This window comes from Gymnoscopelus braueri (genome assembly GCF_963280865.1).
Source record: "Gymnoscopelus braueri genome assembly, chromosome: 13".
Taxonomy (NCBI): Eukaryota; Metazoa; Chordata; class Actinopteri; order Myctophiformes; family Myctophidae; genus Gymnoscopelus; species Gymnoscopelus braueri.
The window spans coordinates 47,045,443-47,072,324 of record NC_137615.1 but is presented as its reverse complement, the minus strand read 5'-3'; the positions used below and the strand labels follow the sequence as shown (position 1 = coordinate 47,072,324).

The window sequence follows — 26,882 nt, the reverse complement described above, 5'->3', positions numbered from 1 at the left end:
GGCCAAATAGGGTAAGGTAAGTTGCTCTGTTAATGTACTGGAGTAGCCTATACTGGCTTTTAAAATAACTAACCCCAAGTATTCAAAAGTACGAAGTACTGTACAAATTACATTTTCTTTCTAATGTCAATGCATTGCTTTATAGCACCCATTCCTGGGACAAAAAATATTAATTAATATAATTCTTTTAACATTCTTCAATTATGCCGGGAAAATATATTTAAGGGTTGACTATTAAACCATGTAACCTCCCAGAGTTTATTTTTTTATTTGTTATGTCACCTCCATAAGATGGCATATCGGACAGAGTTGACATCTGACAGAGTTTGACGGAGTTGACAACGATCTTGGACACAACTTTAAAGGGCAAAAACTTTTACAAAAAAAAACCCTCATTTTTAAAGATGATATTAATTCTTAGGTCTATGTTATCAATACACATGGTTAGTTTTTTTTATGCTTTTACCTGTTTGAAGTTTTGAGACAAGGGTGTTGTCTGGCAGATTGCAAGTTTAGATGTAAAAATTAAAAAAGGAAACCAAACCAAAACATTGTATTAATCATGTAATTCATATATATAAATCCTTTTAAGAATATATTTTCACCCAACTTTTTTTTTACTTACTATGTTAATAAATAATAATTGAAATGTTTTGGTAGGACATGATTTCCCAGTTCTCAAGAATGGGTGATAGACAAGTAGACATTTTCAAAAATGAAATAAAACAAGAAAAAGTACTCCTCGGAACACAGGTCTCCGCCAGGTCAGGTACGTTATTGTGGCCTCCTGGTGGCGCTATAATAGGCCAATGTGAAAAGGGTGCCATTTATTCTTAGGCCTTTCACGGCGATCGGACACTGCATTCATGATTTGAGGCATGTTGCTCCAAACATGTGTTTTGCTAAATTAGACCTGCTGGTGGCGCTATAACAGGCCAATGTGAAAAGGGTGGCATTTCTTCCTCGGCCTAGTGGGAATGTGTGTGTGAAATTTCACGGAAATCACACGCTGCGTTCATGATTTGAGGCATTTTGTTCAAAACGAACCAATCCTGCAAACTTTGGAAGCCAACCTTAGCCAATGAGGATGGAGTATGGAAAATCGTACAGATCCGTGTTGATCACATGACATGACTATACTGTGTACCGACTTGCATGACGTTTGGATAAAATCTGTAGGAGTAATATTTTTAAAAAAAATTGTGCAAAGGTTTTGCACAAATCGGCCTCCTGGTGGCACTATAACAGGCCCATGTGAAAAATGTGGGGCAGAGGCTCTGAATTGGCATCCAGGGAGTGTGTGTGCACAGTTTGGCTGCGATTAAGCCAACGGTGCCAGAGATTAGCTGTTCACAGACGGACGGACGGACGGACGGACACACACACACACACACACACACACACACACACACACACACACACACACGGACACACACGGACACACACACGGACACATGGACAGACGGACGGACGGACGGACAGGGGGTAAAACATACTCTCGCCAGGCCGAAAGACAAAAAACATGAATAATATTGAAAAATGCACACAAGCTTATAGATCTTCTATTTTCACTCTAGATTCACTATCCTTGGCTTTAACAATACTGCACTTTAATTTCACAATGGACGTCAATGAGGCTCTGATGGTGCTGAAACCTGACCCAAATTTGGAGTCATGCGTACATCACACTGACGTCATAGGGGAAGACAAGTATAATAACACATTTCAACAAAGACAATTCAAATCGTAGGGTTTGAGGAGACATCTCTGTCTGCATGAGGCCATGCAGTGTGAAATAGACGCCTCTAGTCCTTCGTGCAAACAACACAGACTGGCCAAGATCACTGAAGAAGAGGAAGTATACCCGGAGCTGCAGCAGCATGTCCCCATGGGAGAGGTGTTTGCTCCTCCCATGGGGGAGGTGTTTGCTGCTGACCCCGCCTCCGACCCTGACCCCGCCTCCAGCTCCCCTGAGCTTCCCTCCTACAGGTGTAGGAAGTGCAGCAGAACTCTGTTCCGTCACTCCAGTGTCCGTGGTCATCCCGTGGGGGTTGGTGGAGCCTTGGCCTTCAGCCACAAGAAGAAAGCCAGTAGCCTCGGTGACGTGCGATGCACGTCGTACTTCATTGAGCCGGTCCTGTGGATGGAGCGTGCACTGCTGGGGGTGACGGCTGGCCAGCTGCTGTGTCCAAAGTGTAGCTCCAAGCTGGGCTCGTTCAGCTGGTGCGGAGACCAGTGCTCCTGCGGCCGATGGGTCACTCCGGCCTTCCAGCTCCACCGGAACAGAGTCGACCAGATGAGTCAACGCAGCATCCGTGGTGGAGAACAAAGTACTCAACCAGCTCAGTAATTGAGTACTATAGAGTATTCCTGGCACTACAGGTACTCCTGGTCAAATGTGACTCAACTAACAAGTAAACGTTGCTCTGATTTGAGTTGCTCCTTTAAAAAGAATACTTAAAGGTGGGGTATGTGATTCTCTTTCTTTTTTCCCATTAAGACCTACAAATCCCAGATTTAAAGTAAATCAGTAGTTCTCACGCTGTCAAGATTTTTCAAAATCATTTAAAAAATCACACCCTGTGTGAAGTGGGCGGTGTCTTGCTAGCTAATCACAATACTGAATGGAGTCAACCAATCATGTACAAAAGATAAATACATTTATTGAAACACTCTTTATGATGGACAAAACCATAACTTGAAAAAAACACATTTTTGGTTTTTTTCAAGTTATGGTTGCTTATATAGGGCTATGCACATGTGTCATGTGACACTGGCCAATCACAGTCCTGAATAGACTGTGATTGGCCAATCACAGCGCAGGATAATTCTACTAATTTCCTGGGCCCAGATCACAGCGCAGGAAAATGTACATTTTTCCAAATCTCACTTATAGGGGCGGTTTCACCGCCCAAAAATAGCAGATGTACAAACTCACAGCGTGGCACGAAGTGACGTGCTGTGAGCTTGTAGATCTGCTATTTTTGAATAAGTGTTAAATTGCTATATTCTGATAGCACTCATTGCTATAGAGTGTTTGTTCAGTTACGGGATGCCTCTCCAGCTCGTTATTAAACTGAAAATGCATTTTCAGGTCGGGATACCAATTTTATCCAATCAGGATATAGAGAACTCAGACAGGATACAGATTAACAAGTGAAATTGGAAGTGATGACACACAGAAATGAGCAGACAACATTGGAACTGGAACACTATGAAAAATAAAGCCGATAAATGGGTACAGAGGGTAATGTGTGATTTTCTCACTTACAGTATTATGTCAATGTGCCAAAAGGCACTCCTCTGACTCACACTGTTACATGTTCCTCTATGTAGCAGTGCTTTGATTAATGAAAGGGTCCAAATGCTAAGTGCAGGTGTTAATTGGCGCTCTTACAGTATGTTCCAGAGAGTACTCTGGCACCAAAATGGATCATTTTGTCACTGCTGGGCGGAAACCTTGCATCTCCAAACATTTTCATCTTTTTTGTTTTTTTTAAAGGATCAACGCCCTGTTCTACAGTATACTTTGTAAAATGACAGTTCCACACAAAAGTATTGTAATAGCAGATATCTGATCAGTTTGTAGATCTGTTTTTACTATTACATATTTTATTTTTAAATGACATCCAAAAAAGGCGAGAGGCCAGGTTGAAGTGCACGTCTGTCTGTGTTTTTTTTTAAATAAATATGTAACCAATGAAAGGTATTAAGAAGACAAAATAATAACTACATTGGATCCATTAGACCCCCCCCCCCCCCCCCATTTAAGTAATGGTTTTGGGCATACAAGGTTTCCACCCGACAACAAAAACTGCATACATTCAGAGTACTGTCTTCCTCCTGCTAGCATACTGTAGTGCAGTGGTTCTCAAAGTGGGGTCCGGGGACCCCCAGGGGTCCTTGGGGGGTGCCTACCAGGGGGTCCCCGGAAAAAAAATGTTAATAAAGCGTCATAATAATTTTAACCGTTATTGTCTCCGCCGGAGGCGGAGAGTATGTTTTCGCTTCGTCCCGCTGTGTGTCCCCCCCCCCCCCTAGCCAAGCTAACATTGGTCAAGCTCCACGTGACACGTGACAATATGTTGACACCAATGCTTTTGATTGGCTAGAGGGACGCATGACGAAATAAAATCCTATAAGTGTCACTTCAAAAAACCATTTATGTTTTTGAAGTGAGGTAAGACAGGATCAATCAGTCTTGATTGGAACAGTACCTTCCAGTACAAATCACCCGTCCGTGCGTGTGTGTGTCCCTCTGAGTTTCATGTAATAGTTTCCTGTACATAGACTATCTCCTGGCAGCTCAGTACATGGTGGAAGCACAACAAGTCAAAGATCAAATTCAGATATCCCTACGGCAAAGCCGTTTGATTAAAATAGCACGGGTCTGCTGACGGAGACTTGTGCTCCGAGGAGCACATTTTTTAATACTTTGGCTATTAAAAAATAGCAGATATGAAAGCTCATAGCGCGTCATTTCATGCACCATGAGCTTGTATATATGCTATAAAAATGTTTAAATAATAATAATAATATTGAAAATGCATTTTCAGGTGGGGGGCTATTCTCAAATAACCTACAGTATGTACAGTATATAGGTTTAAAGTGCTCATGTAGCCTATCATGTAATCTCTCAAGAACAGATTCAGAGCTGCGCTTCAATCTGTCGGGAGCCCCGTTGAGAACCTATGCACATTGGCTACAAGTGGGCGGGCCTTCAAATCAGGAAGCACGCCACGCTTTACCCAATCAAATGTAGTGGGCGGGATTTACATCTGTGCACTCGCTTCCCACTGGAAACATACCCAAACTCATTTAACAATAGCGTCCTCGAAGCCGACAAAACCACGGAGAGTTGGTAACATTTGAACTTGCTCTTTCATCATAGAAACAAGTGGGCTTACAGTATAAGCAAAACGATAACAGTCAAATATATGTGTTGTGTAATAAAATATATGATTTATATTATTACAGTTTCAGTCTTTAATATTACTTAAGGCATCAGACATCAGCTTCACTGATTGGCCAAGCTTAGAGTGACGCCGGTGTATAATATAAGTGGTGCGCTGGTCGGCCCGCCTGAGAGGAGCACCCAAGATCAGGCATCCTGCTGTTACAGTGGGGTACAAGGTGTACTGCTTTGGATGGTCTGATAAGGACTACAAGTACAACATGGATCTGATGAAGGTGCATATCTTCAACACAGTGTCTTCACGCTGGATGACATTGCCCCTAGTACGAACTGGAAGAGGAGAACGCCCCCTTGAAGTACCATCCATCCGCACATTGCACACAGCTGTGCTGATAAAAGATACCATGTACATCTGGGGTGGGTGGATGACTTACAAAAAGGGGTACTGCAATGTGCTTTATGCATTTGATGTCGACACCCACAGATGGTTAAGGCCTAAGGTTTCCGGGACTGTTCCTGAGGCGAGGAGTGGCCACTCAGCCTGTGTCTTGGTGAAGGTCATGTATATTTTTGGAGGATTCAATCGTCATACTGGATACTATAATGGCATCTTCAAGTTGGACACAACCACAACGGTCTGGTCTTTAATTATTACCAGAGGCACTCAACCACCTGCTTCATGGGGTTACTCTGCCGCCATCATCGGGACAAAGATGTTTGTATTTGGAGGCCATTGGGACCAGGATGAGGACCACTACAAAAACATCAGACTGTTTGACACAGAGACCAACTGCTGGCTGAGCACGCCTCTGCACAGCTTCTTCCAGAAGAACGCTGGGGTCATTCAACGTTTCTCTACAATGGAGAGCTGTACATATTTGATGGTGACAACTGGAATCTGGACCGCACCTTCAATGATCTGTCGAAATTCAATCCAGAGACCTTCTCCTGGAAGAAGGTTGAACACAAGGGGAAAGGCCCGTGTTCATGGATGGCTAGTATGTGCTGTTGCATGGTGGGAGATCGTATCCTCCTCTTTGGAGGATTCAGATTCACATCCGTTCCAGTGGATGTTGAAAATGAAGTTGATGGCAAGATGTCTAACCTGCTGTACCTCTTGGACTTAAGTCCTAGTCTGAAGACGTTATGCAAGCTAGCAGTTATTCAGTATGATCTGGAGCAGTCAGAATTCACGCACAATATCAGGTGGGAACTGGCAGCCATGACGCAACAGAAACAAACAAAACTAGAAAATGTGCTCCTCGGAGCACAGGTCTCCGCCAGTACTGTTCCTGATTAATCCTGTCTTACCTATTTATGTTACATATTGTCACGTGTCACTTGACCAATGTTAGCTTGACCAATGTTACCTCACTTCAAAAAACAAAAATGTTTTTTTAAGTGACACACCTATTTATAGGATTTTATTTCGTCATGCGTCTCGCTAGCCAATCAAAAGCATTGGTGACAACATATTGTCACGTGTCACGTGAAGCTTGACCAATGTTAGCTTGGCTGGGGGGGGGGGGACACAGCGGGACAGAACGAAAACATACTCTCCACCTCTGGCGGAGACAATAAACTAGTACATTGCAGAATAAAACAGTTGCAACTAGAAAAAGTGCTCCTCGGAGCACAGGTCTCCGCCAGGTCAGGTAGGCTATTGTGGCCTCCTGGTGGCGGTATAATAGACCAATGTGAAAAGGGTGCCATTTCTTCTTAGGCCTTGCACGACAATCGGACACTGCATTCATGATTTGAGGCATTTTGTTAAAAACATATTTTTTTGTTAAATTAGACCCCTGCTGGTGGCGCTATAACAGGCCAATGTTAAAAGGGTGGCATTTGTTCCTCAACATAGTGTGAATGTGCGTGCAAAGTTTGAACGGACGGTGTGTTCATGATTTGCGGAATTTTGTTCAAAACAAGCCAATAATGCAAACTGTCAATGTCAATCTTAGCCAATCAGGATGGAATATGAAAAATTAAACACCTCCGTCGTGATCACATGACCATAGAGATCATGTGTACCGATTTGCGTGAAATTTGGATAAAATTGGAAGGAGTTGTATAAAATAATGTGTTTTACATAAGTCGGCCTCCTGGTGGCGCTATAAAAGGCAGATGTGAAAAATGCAGGGCAAAGGTTTTTCCTTGACCTCTAGGGAGTGTGCATACAAAGTTTTACACAGATCGGTGCAGTTATAGGTAAAAACACGAATCGGCCTGTTATAGCGCCTCCATGAGGCTGATTTGAAACACTCCTGCAAACTTTGGAAGACATTGTTAGCCAATCAGGATGGAATATGAGAAATCTGAAAGACTCGTTTAATTACTATAGAGATATATTTAATACTGTGTACCGATTTGCGTGATTTTTGGACAAAATCTGTTGGAGTACTGTCAAAAAATATGTTTTGCACAAATCGGCCTCCTGGTGGCGCTATAAAAGGCCCATGAGAAAAATTTGGGCCAGAGGTTCTGAATTGGCATCCAGGGAGTGTGTAGGCACAGTTTCGCTATAAGACAACGGTGCCGGAGATTAGCTGGTCACAGACGGACGGACTAACGGACACACACACGGACGGACGGATACACGGACGGACGGACAGGGGGTAAAACATACTCTCTCGCCATGCCTTTCGGCCTGGCGGAGACAATAAATATGTTGCATCCGGCTCATGAATGTAATTAAACAATATTATAAAAATCAATAAAAACTGCAGAAGAGTAATAAAGTAGTACAATGGCTTGGGGAAGAAGCTTTCACAGATCCTGTCAGTTCTGCATCTGGTGTTTGATGTAGTTGAACCAGGTAGCAAGCATTGACAATACCACTGACCCGATGGTTGACTAATGGTTGATCTTTGGAACATCTAACCGGACAGTGAGCTTGTAGATCTGCAATTTTTGCTTAATGTTCAACTTGTATGACACGCCCAGATGTAACTCAACCCTGTAACACTATTCCTTCACGAGGCCTATGTTTGTGTTAAAAAATATATTCCTTTGTTTGTAGCTGATCTACAAGCATAAGATTTATGTTTTTTTTTCACATTTTCAAGATTTTTGAAAATAGCCGTTCTACAAACATTGTGACGTGTTGTGTGCTTGTAGGGATCTTAGTATAATTTGAAAATAAAATAATATGTTTTTTTTTTTTTTTTTTCTTGTCCAGAAACAAGAAAAGACATTTTAGTGATTCGGGACCAACATGATTCTGGGGGGTCCAGATGACAGTGAAGTGACAATTAAGTACCTTTTTAATACCTAAAAGAACAAGACCAGGAGACCTGGTTCTGCCAGACCCCTAGTGGTTAAAATCTGAATGGCTGGGTAGGAAAAGAGGGACAGACAGACCGACCGACAGACCGACAAAGCCTCCTGTAGGCCGTACAGTCAAAAGTACAGTCAACAAACTATAGGCTACTATCAAAACTGGTCAAACATTGGCCAAATTGTAAATAATATAAGAAAGAGGCAAGGATTGTGAGAATGGCAGATCTACAAGTTCTCAATGCCTCGCAAGCTTGTAGATCGGCCATTTTCACAATATTTATACTGTGTAACCGAGTCAAACTAAATTGAATGCCTATAATTCCAAGTGCTTTCACTTGTGTTTCGATTATGATTATTTTGTGGGGTCGTAGCCTGAAAAGGTTGAGAACCAGTGTGCTATACAGTACCTCGTATCAGTTCAAATTTAAAACCATTAATGTAGACTTATATGATCAGAGTCCTAGGTCCCCAGTCCGTGCCCCGCCTACAGTCTAGGTGTTGAAGTCGGTGCAGCCCACACCACTAGGATGGGAAATTTCATGTACTAGAACAGAGGTCTTCAACGTTTTTTCAGGCCAAGGACCACTTAGCTGATAGAGAGATGAAGCAGGGACCCCTGCAATTGTGTTGCAGATTAAACTTTCACAGGTCTTACGTCTAATTATACTAATTACTTATTATTGTACTCATACATACTTTGTCCAAACATCACGCAAATCAGTAAACATTATTTCTATAGTCATGTGATCAAGATGGATCTGTCCGATTTTCCATATTCCATCCTGATTGCCTAAGATTGGCATCTGATGTTTGCAGAAGTGGCTCGTTTTGAACAAAATGCCTCAATTCATGAACACAGCGTCCGATTGCCGTGAAACTTCACATTGGCCTGTTATAGCAACACCAGGAGGCCGATTTTGCATTTTCTTTAAAATATTTTATTACAATTTCATCCTGATTGGCTATGATTGACCTGTTGGAGACCTTCCTACAGTAGATCTTGATACTGAAATGATACTGACATGATACTAACATGATACAGACATGGTACTGACTTGATACTGACATGATACAGACATGGTACTGACTTGATACTGACATGATACTGACCATGATACTGACTTGATAATGCCCATGATACTGACCATGATACTGACCATGATACTGACCATGATACTGACATGATGCTGACCATATACTGACCATGATACTGACCTTGATACTGACCATGATACTGACCATGATACTGACTTGATACTGACATGATACTGACATGACAATGATATCATACTGACCATGATACTGACATGATACTGACCATGATACTGACAATGATCCAGACATGATCCAGACATGATCCAGACATGATCCAGACATGATCCAGACATGATACTGACCATGATACTGACTTGATACTGACATGATACAGACATGATACTGACATGATACAGATATGATACAGACATGATACTGACATGATACTATATGATACTGACATGATACTGACATGATACTGACATGATACTGACCATGATACTGACATGATACTGACATGATACTAGCATGATACTGACATGATACTAGCATGATACCGACATGATACTGACCATGATACTGACCATGATATAGACATGGTATTGACATGATACTAGCATGATACTAGCATGATACTGACATGATACTGCCCACGATACTGACCATGCAAAGTGGTAATATATCATAATGAAACATTCTAATAGCACAAATCTTGTATGGGGGTCCCTGGCACGAAACATTTTCATATAGGGGTCCCGTAGCCAAATTATGTACCTATTCACTTGGGGGGGGGGGGGGTCCTCCTTGACATGAAAAAGTCGGAGAACCACTGTCCTATCCTATGAGCATCTGGCCGAACCTTTTACTGTGGAGTCATCTAAGTAAGTCTGAATGATAATGATGCTTTCCCAGCCCCCCCGATCCCCACACCAATCTTTATGAGCAGCTGTTCCACGCAGGCCTTTTGTTTACCCTCCGTTCTGTTAGCGCTGCCCGGCGTATTGTAACCGCCGTCTCGGGGCATTGTTGCTCATCGCTCTCTGCACACAATGCAGCCGCTAGCCTCCATTGTGCCGCTGTGGAACACTAGGAAATGAATTAGACTCCAGTTGCTTGAAAAGGCCAGAGAGACATAATAAGGGAATAACAGCACGGAGGTATTTCATTCACTATACTGTATGTACGTATACTTTTATGCTTTGAGGAACGCTGAGATGATTGTATAGATTAGAGTGGAGCTGTAGAGAGGGAGTTGGAGTTGTTATGATGGAGTGTATACTGGAATTAAAAGCTACAATCCCATGAGGTGGTTGTCTTTCTCTCCCGATGGAGTGAGTACAGAGACCACCTCCAGCCATTGCAGCGCATGCAGTGGTGAAACTAGCATGCTATTGCTAGTTCTATAGTATTACCCATACTGATGGATTGATTAATTGATTGATTGATTGATTGATTGAATAATTGATTGATTGATTGATTGATTGATTGATTGATTGATTGATTGATTGATTGATTGATTGATTGATTGATTGATTGAATACAAGTGTGTTAACAGTACAGGTAGTACAGTCGAAGGTTATGCTAAAAGGATAACACAAAAAGCGCTACGGGGCTTTTTTCTATTGCGGTCCATTGTACTCAATTCATCAGTAATAAATACAATACAATACAATACATATTGGTGCAGAATTCTAACATCAGCAGCTGACATGGTATGGTGGAGTATACTAGAATTTAAATCTGGGTTGGAATTGCGGTGGAGTATATACCATAATACAAACTAGAAAAAGTGCTCCTCGGAGCAGGTCAGGTACGTCATTGTGGTCTCCTGGTGGCGCTATAATAGACCAATGTGAAAGTTGTGCCATTTATTCCTAGGCCTTTCACGGCAAGCGGACACTGCATTCATGATTTGGGGCATTTTGTTCCAAAAATGTGTTTTGCTAAATTAGACCTGCTGGTGGCGCTATAACAGGCCATTGTGAAAAGGGTGGCATTTCTTCCTCTGCCTACTGGGAATGTGTTTGTGAAATTTCACGGAAATTGCAAGCTGCGTGCATAATTTGAGGCCTTTTGTTCAAAACGGACCAATCCTGCAAACTTTGGAAGCCAACCTTAGCCAATCAGGATGGAATATGGGAAATCGGACAAATCCGTGTTGATCACATTGCTGTAGAGATGCTGTGTACCAATTTGCATGATGTTTTGATAAAATTTGGACAGGGGGTAAAACATACTCTCTCGCCATGCCTTTCGGCCTGGGGGAGACAATAAAGGTTGAAATTGGAGTGGGGTAAACTAATTTTTTGAGTGGTGCTAGCCACTCCAAGGAGTGACTTTGTCTGTGTGTGTGTGTGTGTGTGTGTGTGTGTGTCTGTCTGTGTGTCTGTGTGTATGAGCACGGCCCCTCTGTATGTTTGAGCACAGCCTCAACAGCTGCGGCTGATTGCAACACAAAGACGCAACCAGTTACACTAATTATACACACACACACACACACACACACACACACACACACACACACACACACACACACACATACACACACACTTTTGAGTAAAAATACTTAACATGAGTAAAAATACTTAAAATGAGTAACAATACTTAAATATTAGTAAAGATACTTTAAAGTTCCTAAACTGAGTAAAAATACTTAAAATGAGTAAAAATACTTAAATCGAGTAAAAAATACTTAAAATGAGTAAAAATACTTAAAAGATGTTAAAATGAGTCAAAACACGTAAAAATCAGTAAAAACATTTTAAAGTACTTAAAATTAGTAAAAATACTTTGAAGTCATCAAAGTCTGTAAAAAGTAACTAACGAAATGAACTCATGAAAGGCACCACTCTCTTCACACTGGGTGTGATTTTTTTATATTATGTTGGAATATTAGTTTAGTATACTAGAAGTGGTTCCCGAACTTTTTAGCTTGAGACCCAAAAGATAAAGTCTCGCTGGGACCCAAACCTACAAAAATGCATGACCAATTAAGACTTTTTTAATTGTCATGTCACAATTTCTTACATGTTTTTTAATAAATTATTTTGAAAATACTGAATTTTATTTTTAGAAAATCTTTTGAAATAAAGAATTGTGAAACGTGAAACAAAATGGGATCATGGGAACCATGAAAATGGGTCCCCGAGCCATTGTTTGGGAAACAGTGCAGTGTGGAGCAGGATGTTCCTGGCCTGGTTCCAATGGCTGCCAGTGACAAGGAGCCACATTAATCAAGCGGGTCCACTAGACAAGGGGGCAAGTCCAAAATTAACACGTCACCAAGTTTAGTCCCCTGTGATGACAGGAGAGGTTACAACCCCCCCATAGCAGGAATATCCTGGCCTAAATACCCCCCCCCCCCTCCCCCCTCACCTCATCTCTCCCTCCTTCCACTCTGTCTCTATTCTGTGACCCCCTTATTGAAGACTTAGAGTGTGATGATAGATAGATAGCTAGGTAGGTAGGTAGGTAGGTAGGTAGGTAGGTAGGTAGGTAGGTAGGTAGGTAGGTAGATAGATAGATAGATAGATAGATAGATAGATAGATAGATAGATAGGTAGGTAGTAGGCCCGTAACGATACAGTAACTGCATCGATGCATCGTTTTGAATTTTCAACGATCTACTATATCGATATGCAAACAGCTAAATATCGTATCGTTTGACTTTGAATCGTATCGAATCGTTTTGCAATGCAAATAATCGTATCGAATCGTTCTGCAATGCAAATAATCAATTATATCAATACTAAGTACTTTTAAGAAGAAGAAAAGAGAAAGAGGGGTTTATATCCAGTATCCAGGTATTTATTTTTCACACAGAATTCTTGGGTAAATAAATAGTTACTATATCGATTTTAAATCATTGAATCGAATCGTATCGTTCTAAATTAACCTGTCCTGTATCGTTCATGTATCGTATCGACTAAATCGCTGAATCGAAACGTATCGTATCGTTCTAAATTAACCTGTATCGTTCATGTATCGTATCGACAACCAAGTATCGTGATACGTATCGAATCGTTGTTAAAACGTATCGTTACACCCCTAGTAGGTAGGTAGGTAGGTAGGTAGGTAGGTAGGTAGGTAGGTAGGTAGGTAGGTAGGTAGGTAGGTAGGTAGGTAGATACAGTAGATAGATAGATAGATAGATAGATAGATAGATAGATAGATAGATAGATAGATAGGTAGATAGGTAGACAAGTAGGTAGATAGGTAGATAGATAGATAGATAGATAGATAGATAGATAGATAGATAGATAGATAGATAGATAGATAGGTAGGTAGGTAGGTAGAGAGAGAGAGAGAGATTGGCCCACTGATCTACAAACTTCGGATGGATACGCTAATAATAGAACGTCCACCAAGGTTGAAGCAGCCACTCGGCATCTGAAAACTAAATGAGAGCACATCTAGCAGAAGGATTTCACAAAACATCTGTCCATCTGCCTGTGTCACTGTGATAACCTGACAGATAAGCAATTCAGGTTAAATTGACAGATGTTTAGTTTGTGTAACTAACTATCTAAATGAACCACTTAAACCCCCAGCATTCGCAATGTGGGGAAAGCTTTCCCCACAATAACAGAAAACAGAAAATACACTAGTATAGAGCCAGGGACACCAAACATTTATCCAACAACAGTGCAGTATTTCAGCATGCCTACTTTGCAGGAAGAAAAGGGCCTTAGTTTCTACTAGCGATCCCCATCGATGATGTCGTTGCTAGGCAGGTTTCTGAACTGTCCACTAGCCCACCAATGAGACGCGGAGTGAGAAGACCGAAATTGTGCCGTCTTAAGTTATAATGAGCATTAGTGAGGACCAATAGTACGAAGATACGGTTGAAAAAGTGCTCTTTTAACCCATTAAGACGGGGAAAGCATCCTGTGTCATTCATTTTTATTCAAAAATAGAAGATAATACAAGCTCATAGCACTCATGAGCTTGTAGAGCTGCCATTTTTTAAACTTGTTCTGGGGATTCTACAAATCTTCTAAAATCCTAACAGTGAAAACATTTATTATTTTTCATGTCAAGGACCACCCAACATTATATGTATTTGGCCGAGGACCCCCATCTGAAATTATTTTCTTCCAGGGACCACCCCCAGAAGCAAATATTGTAGTTAAAGATGTTCGCTTTAAAAAAATGTATATATTAAAAGAGTGGCACTTTTTTTTTAAATAGCCAAAGAAATTACACAAAGAAATGATCACAGCTCCGGTCTTAATGGGTTTAAGGATAACACCTTCAATTGAACTGAAAGGACTAGCTCTCTAACACGTAGGGGAGAGTGTCCAGTTTGATTGGCCCGACGGTTAGTCTGTAGATCAGGCCAACACCTCTGACGCTGATGATAGGCCCTATTCACACAAAAGAGAAAATGAAGTTCCCCGTATTGATCCAGTTTCGATCTGTGGGGCCCCCGGACTATAGAAGAACTCCGCCCCTTGCTTCCTCCACACTCTTCCAGGGAGAGTGTTTCACGGCAAGGCTGCTAATATCGTTACAGGGATGTGAGACTGAGAGATAACGCAGTTAGCAAGCAGTAGGGAGGGACCTCGTGCCGGGGTCGGTTCCTGGATTATGCTCTCGTCCTCTCCGGTCCGTTCTCTCCTTCCCACCAGGCCGATATGAGAGGTAATTTTGTCACGGCAGATTGAGCGCCTCTCCCGTCAGCCCCGTGGGCGGCCCGACGGCTCTGTTAGCTATACGGCGAGAGACGGCCGCGACCATCCATCAAGGTTGCGCGATGTCTTAAGTGACGACACATTGGCAGGTGCCCGAGCAGCACGGCGGCAGATTATAGGATTCTAAATCGGCCGCCCGGCCCGGAGAAATGAGGTGACAGCAGGTATCTCCTCTCGGTCCTCCTTGGTTTATACTTAGTTGCACGCCGGTGTCGCGCAACCGAAAGTAACTGAGCTAAAAGCTTGACCAAGGGTTCCCAAACTGTTTATAGGCTGCGACCCCCCAAAAATAATCATTTTTGAACTATGGACCCACCCTGACAAACACTTGGAATTGTATTACTTCTGCATTACATTTAGTTTGACTCGGTTCCACAGATAAATACCATTGTATTGTGAAAATAGCCGAACTACAAGCTCACAACGCTTCGCGCTGCGAGGCGTTGTGAGCTTGTAGATCGGCTATTTTCACAATGTTTGCCTCTGTCTTAGGTAATATTTGACAACGTGGCTAATTTGGTATTAAAAAGATCTTAAAAGTCATTAAATTTTAACTTTAGAAATTTGCAAATACCTTATATACACTTACTCTGTATGTTGGTTTGTCAGCTGTTGAGTGAGAAAATGCTGCACATTAAACTAATGCTCTGGGAAGTGGGAACCCCCCAAAATAATTTTGGGACCCCCTGGGGGTCCCGCCCCCCAGTTTGAGACCCACTGAGCTTGACAACGCATTGTGAGCTTGTAGATCAAGTATTTCCGGTGGGCCACACGGTGCACAAATAACACCGGGCGGGACAAAAGCCACTGGACACGCTGTAGCTCTGATGTTGAGCATAATGTTCCTTTTAATTATCTCTCGTTGCACCGTCAACCCATCTATGTAATGCTTTTTTAATGCTTTTCAAAGGAATATGCAAAGGAAGCCCCCACCCCCCACCCACCCTCCAAAGTAAGCTGCGAAATAGCCTCCAAATGACAAGCAAGCAAAGCGTGCGGTGGCAGATATTTCACGGCCTCGACAGCGCGCCGTTGCGATGACAAGACACTTTTGCGGCGCATCAATAAAGCTGGCCCATATGATGACTAGAGGTAATTTATTTAGCTAAGGACAGGCCATCACTCCAGTCAACACAGGATGCCCGGGCCATATAATAAAGAGACGTGACACGCGGGCTGATTAATTTATCACAAAAGAGTCGACCAAGGCAAGTGCATTATATATTACCTTGTAGGGACAAGATAAGTAAGGGGGTCTAAATTATGTTTGTTGAGATGCAAACGTAGATGGATTGCCCTCTTCACAAACGGTAAATTAAAATGCAATATACTCACCCATGCAAGTGCCTCCTCTGCAAAAGTTTTGTATTTTGTATATATATATTTTTTTTACTTAAGCAGTGTGCAGGATGGAATAATAAATAGTGCTCTTTGGTGGTTGGTTGAGACTCATTAAGGATTTGTGCATGAGTTGCACCCCGCTGAGGGTGTTTAGCCTGCAAGATAAATATTGTGCCTTAGCCAGATTATTACTATTATTTATTTTTTTCCTAAGGGATTTGCATAAATAAGTGCACAGTTAAATCCTCAGTGTTAATGTGTCCATTTGTTACTCCAGATGTGTACAAATGTAATGAAAGGGCCCATTGGTGTCCATCTGTTATAGTGTTATAATCGTGTAAAAAATAAACCCAATAAAACCCAAACCAAGAAAGCATCTGTACCATTCTATATTTTTTTGCATTGGCTATTAAAAAATACCAGATATACAAGCTCACAGCGCGTCACTGCAAGCTTGTACATCTGCTATTTTTGAACATTTTAGAAACATCTTAAAGTGTGCGAAATACTGATGTATAAGGCATTTGTAGAATCGGCCTCAGGTCTTAATGGGTTAATAATACACCTTTAGTATTTTACCCTGAGAGTGAACAAATGTAACCAAATGGACCCGTTGGTGTCCACTTCAGAGTTAGATTATAGTGTAAAATTTCAGAATTAAATTATAATAAAAAATCGTGTTATAATACTTATTTGACAATACTGACATTACAATGTCAGTATTGAATGTACAAATGTTACATTGAACACGCTTAGAGTTGAATAAACCCTGAGGATTTGACAGTGTGGCTGGTATGCAGCTGTATCTACTAAATGGCAAGCAACCACAGAGGGCTATAGTACCTCTTCAGTAGGTGTTGTGGAGTTACGTTAATACATGCTTGGTGCTCTGCTTGTGAGGTGCAGTGGTTCCTGCCAAAAAAAAAGGAGGGAAAAAAGGCAAAATCTCATCACATTCACACTATAGAGCAGGGGTCTTCAACGTTTTCAGGCCAGGGACCCCCTAGCTGAGAGAGAGAAGAAGCAGGGACCCCCTCTATAGTGTATAACATTGTATTTCAGATTTTTTTTTGTACTTGGCCTGCTCTTTTTTCCTTGTACACCCATACCTGTGTACAGGTGTGTGTACAAAAAAATAGCAGATCTACAAGCTCACAACGCCTCGCAGTGCGAGGCGTTGTGAGCTTGTAGATCTACTATTTTTTCGCTAAAGTTCTCCTCAGAAAAGTGATGCTATGGTTCAAGTGGTTAATGTAAAAAACAAAAAAAAATCATATCACACAAAGATTTGGCGGACCCCCTGTAGTAACTCTGAGGACCCCTTAGGGGTCCCGGACCCCCTGTTGAAGACCCCTGCTATAGAGCATCTAAAAAGTGCCCCATGCATCACCGCGGAGGCTGGCAGGGAGGGTGATATTTGTCACACTGCACCTGTCAGCAGGGAGTGTTGGGCAGGAGGAGTGAGACAAAGGCTCTACTGCGTCCTCCCGGTGGAGGCTCCTCACTGGCAGGTGAGCCAGTAGGATACAACAGCAGTGACATGTTTCTGGGTAGGAATCAATTGCCATAGCATCTAAATTAAGGAGAAAATGGGGTAAAAAGAAATGCACAGTTAAAGGGTAGTGTAAGTGATGTTTTTTTCCGTTAAAATAAGTGTTAAATTGCTTTATATTCTGATAGTACTCATTAGTAGAGTGTTTTTTTCCCCAGTAATTGGACGTGATGAAATTGGAACTGAAAGACTATGAAATTGAAGCTGATACTTTCTCCTGATTGGCTGAAGATTTGCCACCTACCTGATTGTTTTCCCCCTGTTTATTAAAGAGCTGAAGAGACCCCTGCTACTGAGCAAACACTCTATAACAATGATTACTATCACATTATGTTATAGTGCTTTAACCTTTTAACACAAAAAATAATACTTTGTTTTAACCACAATTCTATGACCTTTAAATCCTCCCTCTTAATGTATCCATTTGTAAAAAGTCTATTTTTTACAAATACAGACTTAAAAGAATCTTAAACAGGCACAAAAAAAATCTTTGCCAGAACATGTACCAACACGAGCAATATCATACAAACAAGAAAAACTAAGAAACATAAACCACACACATGCAAAGAAAAGCAAAACATAACAAAACGAAAAGGTCAGAGTTAAATAAACTCTGAGGATTTTACAGTGTGGCTGGTAGTAATAATCACCTAATGGCAAGCAGCCACAGAGGGCTGCCACAGAGGGCTGCTGTGTACAATTAGCCAGTCATTTCCAGGCAACAGCTGTTTTGGTATGTCGCCATTGTTGTTGCTACTGCTGTGGGTTTTCGTACTAGCAGATCAGCTGTTTTTTTTCTTTCTATTTTTCTTAATGAGCAAGTACATAAAAAAGGAGTCCTTTCTGTGTTGGGAAAAACCTTCCCCTATGTTACACGAAACAAAATGTCATTTCTCATTACTTCCAACAAACTGGATGCCTAGAGAGCACAAAGGAAGCAGTGTAGGCTCGTATCAAGTGTTTTGTACAGTATGTTGTTTGCCAACAAACACCAGTGGTGGAAAGTAACTAACAACATTTTGCTCAAGTATTGTACTTAATACTTGTACAAATTTGAGGTACTTTAAAAAAAAGTACCTCAAAAACATTTATTGACTAAGTACATTTTCCCACGTTTTTACACTTCTACTCCACTACATCTCAGACGCAATATTGTGCTTTTTACTCCACAATCATTTGACAACATTGTAGATTTAGAATATTATGACATTACAATGATACATTAATCAATTAAGCAGTCATTTATACTTTGTCTAAAAAATAGCCAATCTATAAGCGCAAAAATACTTGTGATTCGGCACGTTGTGAGCTTGTAGATGGCCTACTTTCAAAAGATTTTGACACATTTTGAAAAATGAAAAGATTCTGCATAATGAGTACTTTTACTTTTGGTACTTTAAGTAATTTTTTATGTCAATACCTTTGTACTTTTATTCAAGTACAGGCTTTTAACAGAGTATTTCTGCTGGTATTGTTACTTTTACTTAAGTAAGAACATCTGAGAAGCACCACTGGCCAACATACCGTCTGTTCGACAGTGTTACCAACTCAGCCTTGTCTTATATCAAGCTGTCAGAATTTGGTGTTCACCCAAGCCAGAAAAATGTCAATATTTGAAGTCAAAATGTAATATCGAGGTCAATCTTTGACAAATGTGCACCGTGCTGACCGTGTGATCTCAGTGTGCTAGGATTGAAGCAGGCATTTTTGACATTAAACTAACTTTAAGCCTTTACCCAAACCCTCGCCCCTTAACTAAACAAACTAACGTCAAACCTTAACCCAAACTCCTCGCCCCTTAACTAAACAAACCAGTGTCTATTTTAACCTGCTAAACAGGCACTGAGCCCTGTCACCATGTCAGACTTGCATCCAAATGTATATACGGCTGAAGTGGTTAATGTATGTTTTGTTATTACAAATTAGTAGATATTCCAAATCTACAAAGTAACTAGCAACGTAAGTTTTCAAATAGTTGTATTGGAGTAAAAGTACAATATTTCCCTCTGAGATGTAGTGGAGTAAAATGAAAAAGTACTGACAATTGGAAATACTCCTAAGTAAAAATACCTCAAAATTGTACTTAAGTACAGTACTTGAGTAAATGACTCAGCTACGTACTTTACTCCACTGCTGTTTGGACCTGTTAATTGGCTCCCTACTTTTTTTTAAACAGAGGAGTAACCTTTGCAATCTTCCACAAATCAGCATACTGTAAGCACATTCCTTAAAACACAGATTGAACATAATGGCCTCTACAGGCTCAGCAATTGGTTTAGCTGTTAACTGAAGCAGTCTGCCATTAATGTTATCAAACTCACAAGGTTTATCACACGTAATTGTGTGAAATAGCTTTACCATATGATCAACACTGGCTTGAATTCAAACATACAATCCTTACCACACATAATATGATTTGTTTTAATTATAGCTTTGGACAGCCATACCGCTCACAGGCATTTGATTTCTTAATGTATTCACTTTGCTGAGGAAGTAATTATTGAAGTAGTTTGATGGTTTAGTAATGAATCCTCCATTCAGTTCAATAAATGAAGGCGTTTCGGCCATTTTACTTCTACCCATAGCATCATTAAGTACTCTCCAAAGTGTTTTACTGTCTCCATGACACTCCTCAAATTTAGAATAATAGTAATATTTTGCTTTCTTTTGTCTAATTAATTTAGTTATTTTATTTCATAGTGAGTGGTATAGGCTTGCCAATATGCTACATACCTGGCGTGATGGCAGATTATTTTCTGTAGGTCCCTTTCTCTCATTCAGTTTCTCAATTCCTCGTCCAGCCAAGGTGCTTTAAGTGATCTGCAGTAACAGTGAGCTTCTTAATTGGAGCATGTTTATCTCACACTGCAGAAAATTAATTCATAAATGAGTCTAGTGCAGCATTTACATGCATCTTCTCAAGCACCGTATCCCACTCAATATGTTCCACATCAGAAGTAAAATCATTTTCCAGTTTTATACAGTATGTTCTCCTATGAATTACTTTAGTCCCTGCTTTAGGAACCTTTGTATAAAACAATTTGTTAGCAACAACATGTCTTGACATGTGTGTGTGTGTGTGTGTGTGTGTGTGTGTGTGTGTGTGTGTGTGTGTGTGTGTGTGTGTGTGTGTGTGTGTGTGTGTGTGTGTGTGTGTGTGTGTGTGTGTGTGTGTGTGTGTGTATGTGTGTGTGTGTGTGTGTGTGTGTGTGTGTGTGTGTGTGTGTGTGTGTGTGTGTGTGTGTGTGTGTGTGTGTGTGCATGTGTGTGTGTGTGTGTGTGTGTGTGTGTGTGTGTGTGTGTGTGTGTGTGTGTGTGCATGTGTGTGTGTGTAGATTTGTGCGTGCGTGTGTGTGTGTGTGCATATGTGTCTAATTGTCCACTACTGAATGTCTCCTTGATCTGAAGACATCCAGTTGTGGAAGAAGTAATGTATAAACAGTATCAAAGCATTGGCATCAAAATATACTGGATGGTCCATTTTACAATGAATGATATAATAATAATAATAATGATAATAATAATAATAATAATAATAATAATAATAATAATAATAATAATAATAATATTACCCTTATTAGTATTACCCTTATTATTATTATTATTATTATTATTATTATTATTATTATTATTATTATGAATTACTTTACATGCTTCTAAGCTTAAACTATAATAATACATTATCATGTGTCACTTAGGGTATTGTATTGTATTCAAAATCTAAATCAATATTGCCTATGGAATACAACTATAAAGTATAACAAAATGGGAATACTCAAGTGAGTAATGCCATTGAAGACATCCGCCCATGCTTACTTAGATTAATGCCCCGCTCACGAAGACGACTCAAGACCCTTCCCAGTATGATTTAGTCGTTAATATAATGAGTACTTGAGGGTATTACACAGGCTTATAACTTTGGCATCTATGTCATTATGCTTCTGATTTGATTTAATATCATTCCCAATGGTAATTGAGGCCAGGGCAAAGTCGTTTTATTTTGACCTCCAATTCACAGGAGTGGCGGTTGGGAGGGAAAAAAGACACAGTATTTTAAATAAGCTAATTTTTCTTAGAACCACATTGGTATTCCTATGCTTTTATCTCGATCAAGCTTTGTCTCAAAAAATATGCAGTCCGGGCCCGGGGTTTACGTGTAGCCCAGTGGTTCTCAAACTTTTTTATTTTATTTCAAATACCCCTGGTTTGGTATGCATTAGGCCCACGGACCCCCATAACTCTGAAGGTCAATACACACTCCTTCCGGCGTCGGAAAAGATTCAAAGTTTCGTATGGGCATTCGACTTCTACTCTGTTTGAACCCTAGCATCTCTATTCAGGGCTTGTAGATTGCCCGAAAATAGCCGATCTACAAGCACACACCGCGTTGTGTCAACGAAGATATTTTAGTGTAGAGGCATAACAGGAGGGCGCCTAGTATAGTGCTCAGGCAGACTCAGGTCAACTATAGGGTTTAAGTGGACAAGTTAAAGCTGTTGTTGTAGGCCTAAGTGATTTTCTCTATATTCCGAATAATCATTGCTATAGATTGTTTGTTCAGTATGTGGGGTCTCCCCACAGTGGCGTAGCTCAAAATCCGATCCCCCGCAAGGAGGGGGGTGGGGGTCCTTTCGCAAATGGCAATGGAGGTCATCCCTATGTTCCCCGGGTTCTATGTTCCCCACTAAGGTTAGGGTTAGGGTTAGGGTTAGGTTTAGGGTTAGGTAAGCGGGGGAACATAGAACCCGGGGAACATAGAACCCGGGGAACATAGACACGCTCCCGGTGGTGCTGGGTACGGTGCGGTAAATGTGTTTTGTCTGCACACAGCCCAATGAGCCATTGAGCCCATATCTTTTCTCCAAACTTTCCTCCACTCTCCTAAGGAAAGTGTGTCTGTGACTGTGCGTGCGTGTCTCAAACACCAGCAGACGGCATGCGTAATGTGTGTAATGCGCACATGCATTGATAGACAACAACATTGTTTATTAGACATTATCAAAATTACTATAATTAGTGCTTTGCAATTAGCCTATTATTATTAGAGCGGTCGTCACGGGGGAAAGTGCTAATCATCATTGCAAGCCCTCTGCACCACACTATCAGCTGTCACATTCTCTCAGAAAGCACTGCAGTCGGCACTGCCCAATGTCCAACCATACATCATTACATGAAGGCCAAACACAACATGCAGGGCATATATAAATGAACACTAAGCGCTGCATGTTGTATATTTGATTCACCATTAGTGCTTTCATTTAAAGGACAACTTTGTTTTTTTACAAACAAGGTTTATGTTTTAGCTCGTAATTAAAGTAAATAAAAGATGTATAAAATATTTTTTTATATAATATATAAAAATATATATATTTACTGCTTTCTATAGTTTTAGCAATTTTTGCGATATTTTTTACAGTGGGCGGGGGCATTCGGGCAGGTGGCAACATATGTCTTTTTTACACAATAAAAAGGGTCCCGTGGTCTTTGATGGGCAGTTGTGAGTTATTGGGGGCTAGAAGATCTACTGTAAATAATAATAAATAAATCACCGGGTATATTATATATATGCTACACTGAGGCAGCCGGTCTTCATGCCCGGCGTCCACCTCCCCGGTGTTCATTTCCACATTAACTGCATCTCGCGGGAGCCCTGCGCGGGGACTTGCAGTAGCTTCCGTTTGTGTTGGTTGAAATATTGAAGACATTTTCGGTAGTTTTGCTACATATCAATTTTTTTCTCTGCTGTTCTCATCCGCTGCCATGTACATGCTACGTGACTACTACACACTGCTTCTGTAGTCAGGTGACAGCCTGGTGTTTGTTATGGGAGATTCATGATTTTGGCCTACCATCTTTTCAATTACATTTAATTCAGTTTGAACCACAATTTCAAGGTTTATTTTTCTTTATTTATCATTGTTTGTATCAGACTGTAAAAAGGTTAGTATCAACGCTATGGGCGGGTAGGGCCCCTCCAGCTCATTAAGACCTGAGGCTGATTCTACAAATGCCTTCTAAATCAGTAGATCTGCTATTTTGGAATAGCCAACGCTAATATCTAAAATGTCACAACTGTAACCGAATAGAAAGCAACACTTATTTGCCATCAAGCTGTTTAATTGTGAACACATTGACAAACACTGTACTTTTTAATTTGGGAAGTAACTGCCCTCCTTGTATGAAGGAAATTGGAGAATCATGGGTACATAACAAAATGGCAATACAGACAAAGTCAAAATCTAAGTCGAAAAAGGTTTTCAACCATATTAGTATAGGACCTGGCTAAGATATGTATGCACTTCATTTAGGAGAGAATATCTCAACTGTTCTTGGCTAATATGACCCCAGGGAACATAGGAACTTTGACTAATTCTCTATCCGGGACGAAATACCCGAAAATGACCACGCCCTTTTTAAAATGACCATAACCGGTGCACTACTTCCAACATGGCTCTATCTGCTAAACCGTTGGAGCTACAGATTTACTGAGGTGCTCAAAATGTCCAGAATACTTATGTTTAGGGAAACATAGAAAAGTGCAATATTTCTAATTTGAAATGTTATGACAGAACAGCTAAAAAATGCAAACTTGGTGTCTAAATCATGTTTTTTGACAATTAGAAACATGTTGGAATGCTTATCTTTATGACTGGGTGTGGCTGGACCTCTATTTTACATATTTCAAAGAAATATTAGTTTTGAAAACGTGTTTTACTTAGCTTAATCTTTGTCATTTTTGGCAAACTTGGCGTCTACTTTATGCTTTTTGAGCATTAGAAACACATTGGAATGCTCATATTTATGATTGAATCCATCTAGATCACTCTGACTTGCTTATTACAAATATGGCCACTATACCAAACATGTTATGTAACATAAGAAAGTTGTAGAAATTAGATCAAATTAAGATCAAACTGGAGAAAACAATGTAATTTTATTGAAACAATATAATATGACTATATAAACCAAAGTATACAGCAACAGCCAGTCCACTATGCACATCAATGCTCAGCATGCATTGAACACTATCATAATAGTCAAAGGTGTATGGAATTTGAGCAATATGTTTAAATTAGAATCAGAAAAGTTAATTGCTAAACAACAAATGGTTGCTAGGAATTTGTCTTGGTGTTACTACAACAACGGAACAGCTCTGCAATAACTGATACATACAGTACTGCACCACACGCACGCACGCACGAAAACACACACACACACACACACACACACACACACACACACACACACACACACACACACACACACACACACACACACACACACACACACACACACACACACACACACACACACACACACTTGGGTGGGAGGAAGGTTCTCAAGGGACCTGGTACCAGACTGTAAACCCTGGCTGTTCTGTCATAAAATATATAATTAGAAATGTTGCACTTTACTTTGTTTCCCTAAACATAAGTATTCTGAACATTTTGAGCACCTCAGTAAATCTGTAGCTCCAACGGTTTACCATGTTGGAAATAGTGCACCGGTTATGGTCATTTTAAAAAGGGCGTGGTCATGTTCGGGTATTTCGTCCAGGATAGAGAATTAGTCAAAATTCATATTAGCCAAGAACAGTTGAGATATTCTCTCCTAAATTAAGTGCATACATATCTTAGCCAGGTCCTAGACTATGTTTCTTCCTTTGAGCTGCGGAGCGCAAAAAAAGTGACTGCTCTGCTCGACTGCCATCTCACTCAGCTACACTCTCAGTTAAATTAACACAGAGGATTTGTGTGTACCAAAGAGGTGTGTATGATTTGGCGTCTAGTAGGCTATAGGCTAATTTATTATTCATTTAATTCATATTCTTATTTAACTTATTCAATGGCATTGATCATTAAACCAGCTGTGTGTGCAGTGAGCTAAAACATGTAGGACGAGTAGTTATCCTGCCTATTTTACTAACAGCTCCATGAGGAGGTAAATGGTAAATGGTGCAGTTATATAGCGCTTTTATCCAAAGCGCTTTACATAGATTGTGCATTACATTCACCCATTCACACACACCGATGACGGAGGAAACCATCCAAGGCACCAACCTACTCATCGGGAGCATTTAGGGGTTCAGCGTCTTGCTCAAGGACACTTCGACACTAACTCTGGGGGAGCGCCCCAGCCCGGGATCGAACTGGGAACCGAATTTGGTAGACAGTAGCCTACCTTACTACAATAAGGTACTTGTCTTCACAACAATAATGTTCCGTTTTTTTTTTACAGCTGTACTGTATCACTCTGGTGTACTCTGGCCTTACAATAAAAAAAATTACTTGCATAAAACAATCGTACTTGCATACGTCAATTGACGTACTTGCATACGTCAATGCCATATCAACTTTTAAATTAGCCTATTTTATTTAGACAGTATCTTGTCTGATATGCACCACAGTATTACATTTTATGCTGAGCATTGTTGCACATACTGTACTAGCTGTAGCTGTATCATTAGGATTGAGTTCTACTCTTAAATCATTCTATTGTTTCAATAAAATTACATTGTAAGATACATTGGTTGTTTCATAACATATAGTGGCCATATTTGTGATAATCAAATTAGTGTCCTCTAGATAGATTAAATCATAAAGATAAGCATTCAAACATGTTTCTAATTGTCAAAAACATGATTTAGACACCAAGTTTGGCTCGGGCACCCTTGCTAAATCATTAGAGCACGCACGAAAACACACACACACACACACACACACACACACACACACACACACACACACACACACACACACACACACACACACACACACACACACAGTTTTTTTATGTCCTAATCATACATCTATAATGCAACAGACTCCAGCTTTGCAGCATTTGCTGTGTCCACCAAATGACTCTTGCAGCCACAGTGGAGGAGGATAGCGCACGCTTTACTGGCATCTGCAAGATGGGTCCAGTAAGGTTCCCAGGTTCTGACACTTGGGTGGGAGGAAGGTTCTCAAGGGACCTGGTACCATTTGACCAACATCAGCCTTCCCTGACTATGGGAAAAGGAGTGCAGGTATCTCACAGAAACCCTGGTCACCCTCACCTTGGAGCC

At 40.7% G+C, this 26,882-nt stretch overlaps 1 protein-coding gene across 1 annotated transcript; it reads left to right on the top strand.

Moving 5' to 3' along the window:
- Window positions 1–1,621: 1,621 nt before the first annotated feature.
- On the top strand, window positions 1,622–2,350 carry LOC308099654 (dual specificity protein phosphatase 12-like; the record flags this gene model as incomplete). Its single annotated transcript, XM_080448390.1, has 2 exons — window positions 1,622–1,645; window positions 1,751–2,350. The coding sequence occupies 2 exons, from the start codon at window positions 1,622–1,624 to the stop codon at window positions 2,348–2,350; spliced, it is 624 nt and encodes a 207-aa protein (XP_080304516.1).
- Between the last annotated feature and the right edge of the window lie 24,532 nt (window positions 2,351–26,882).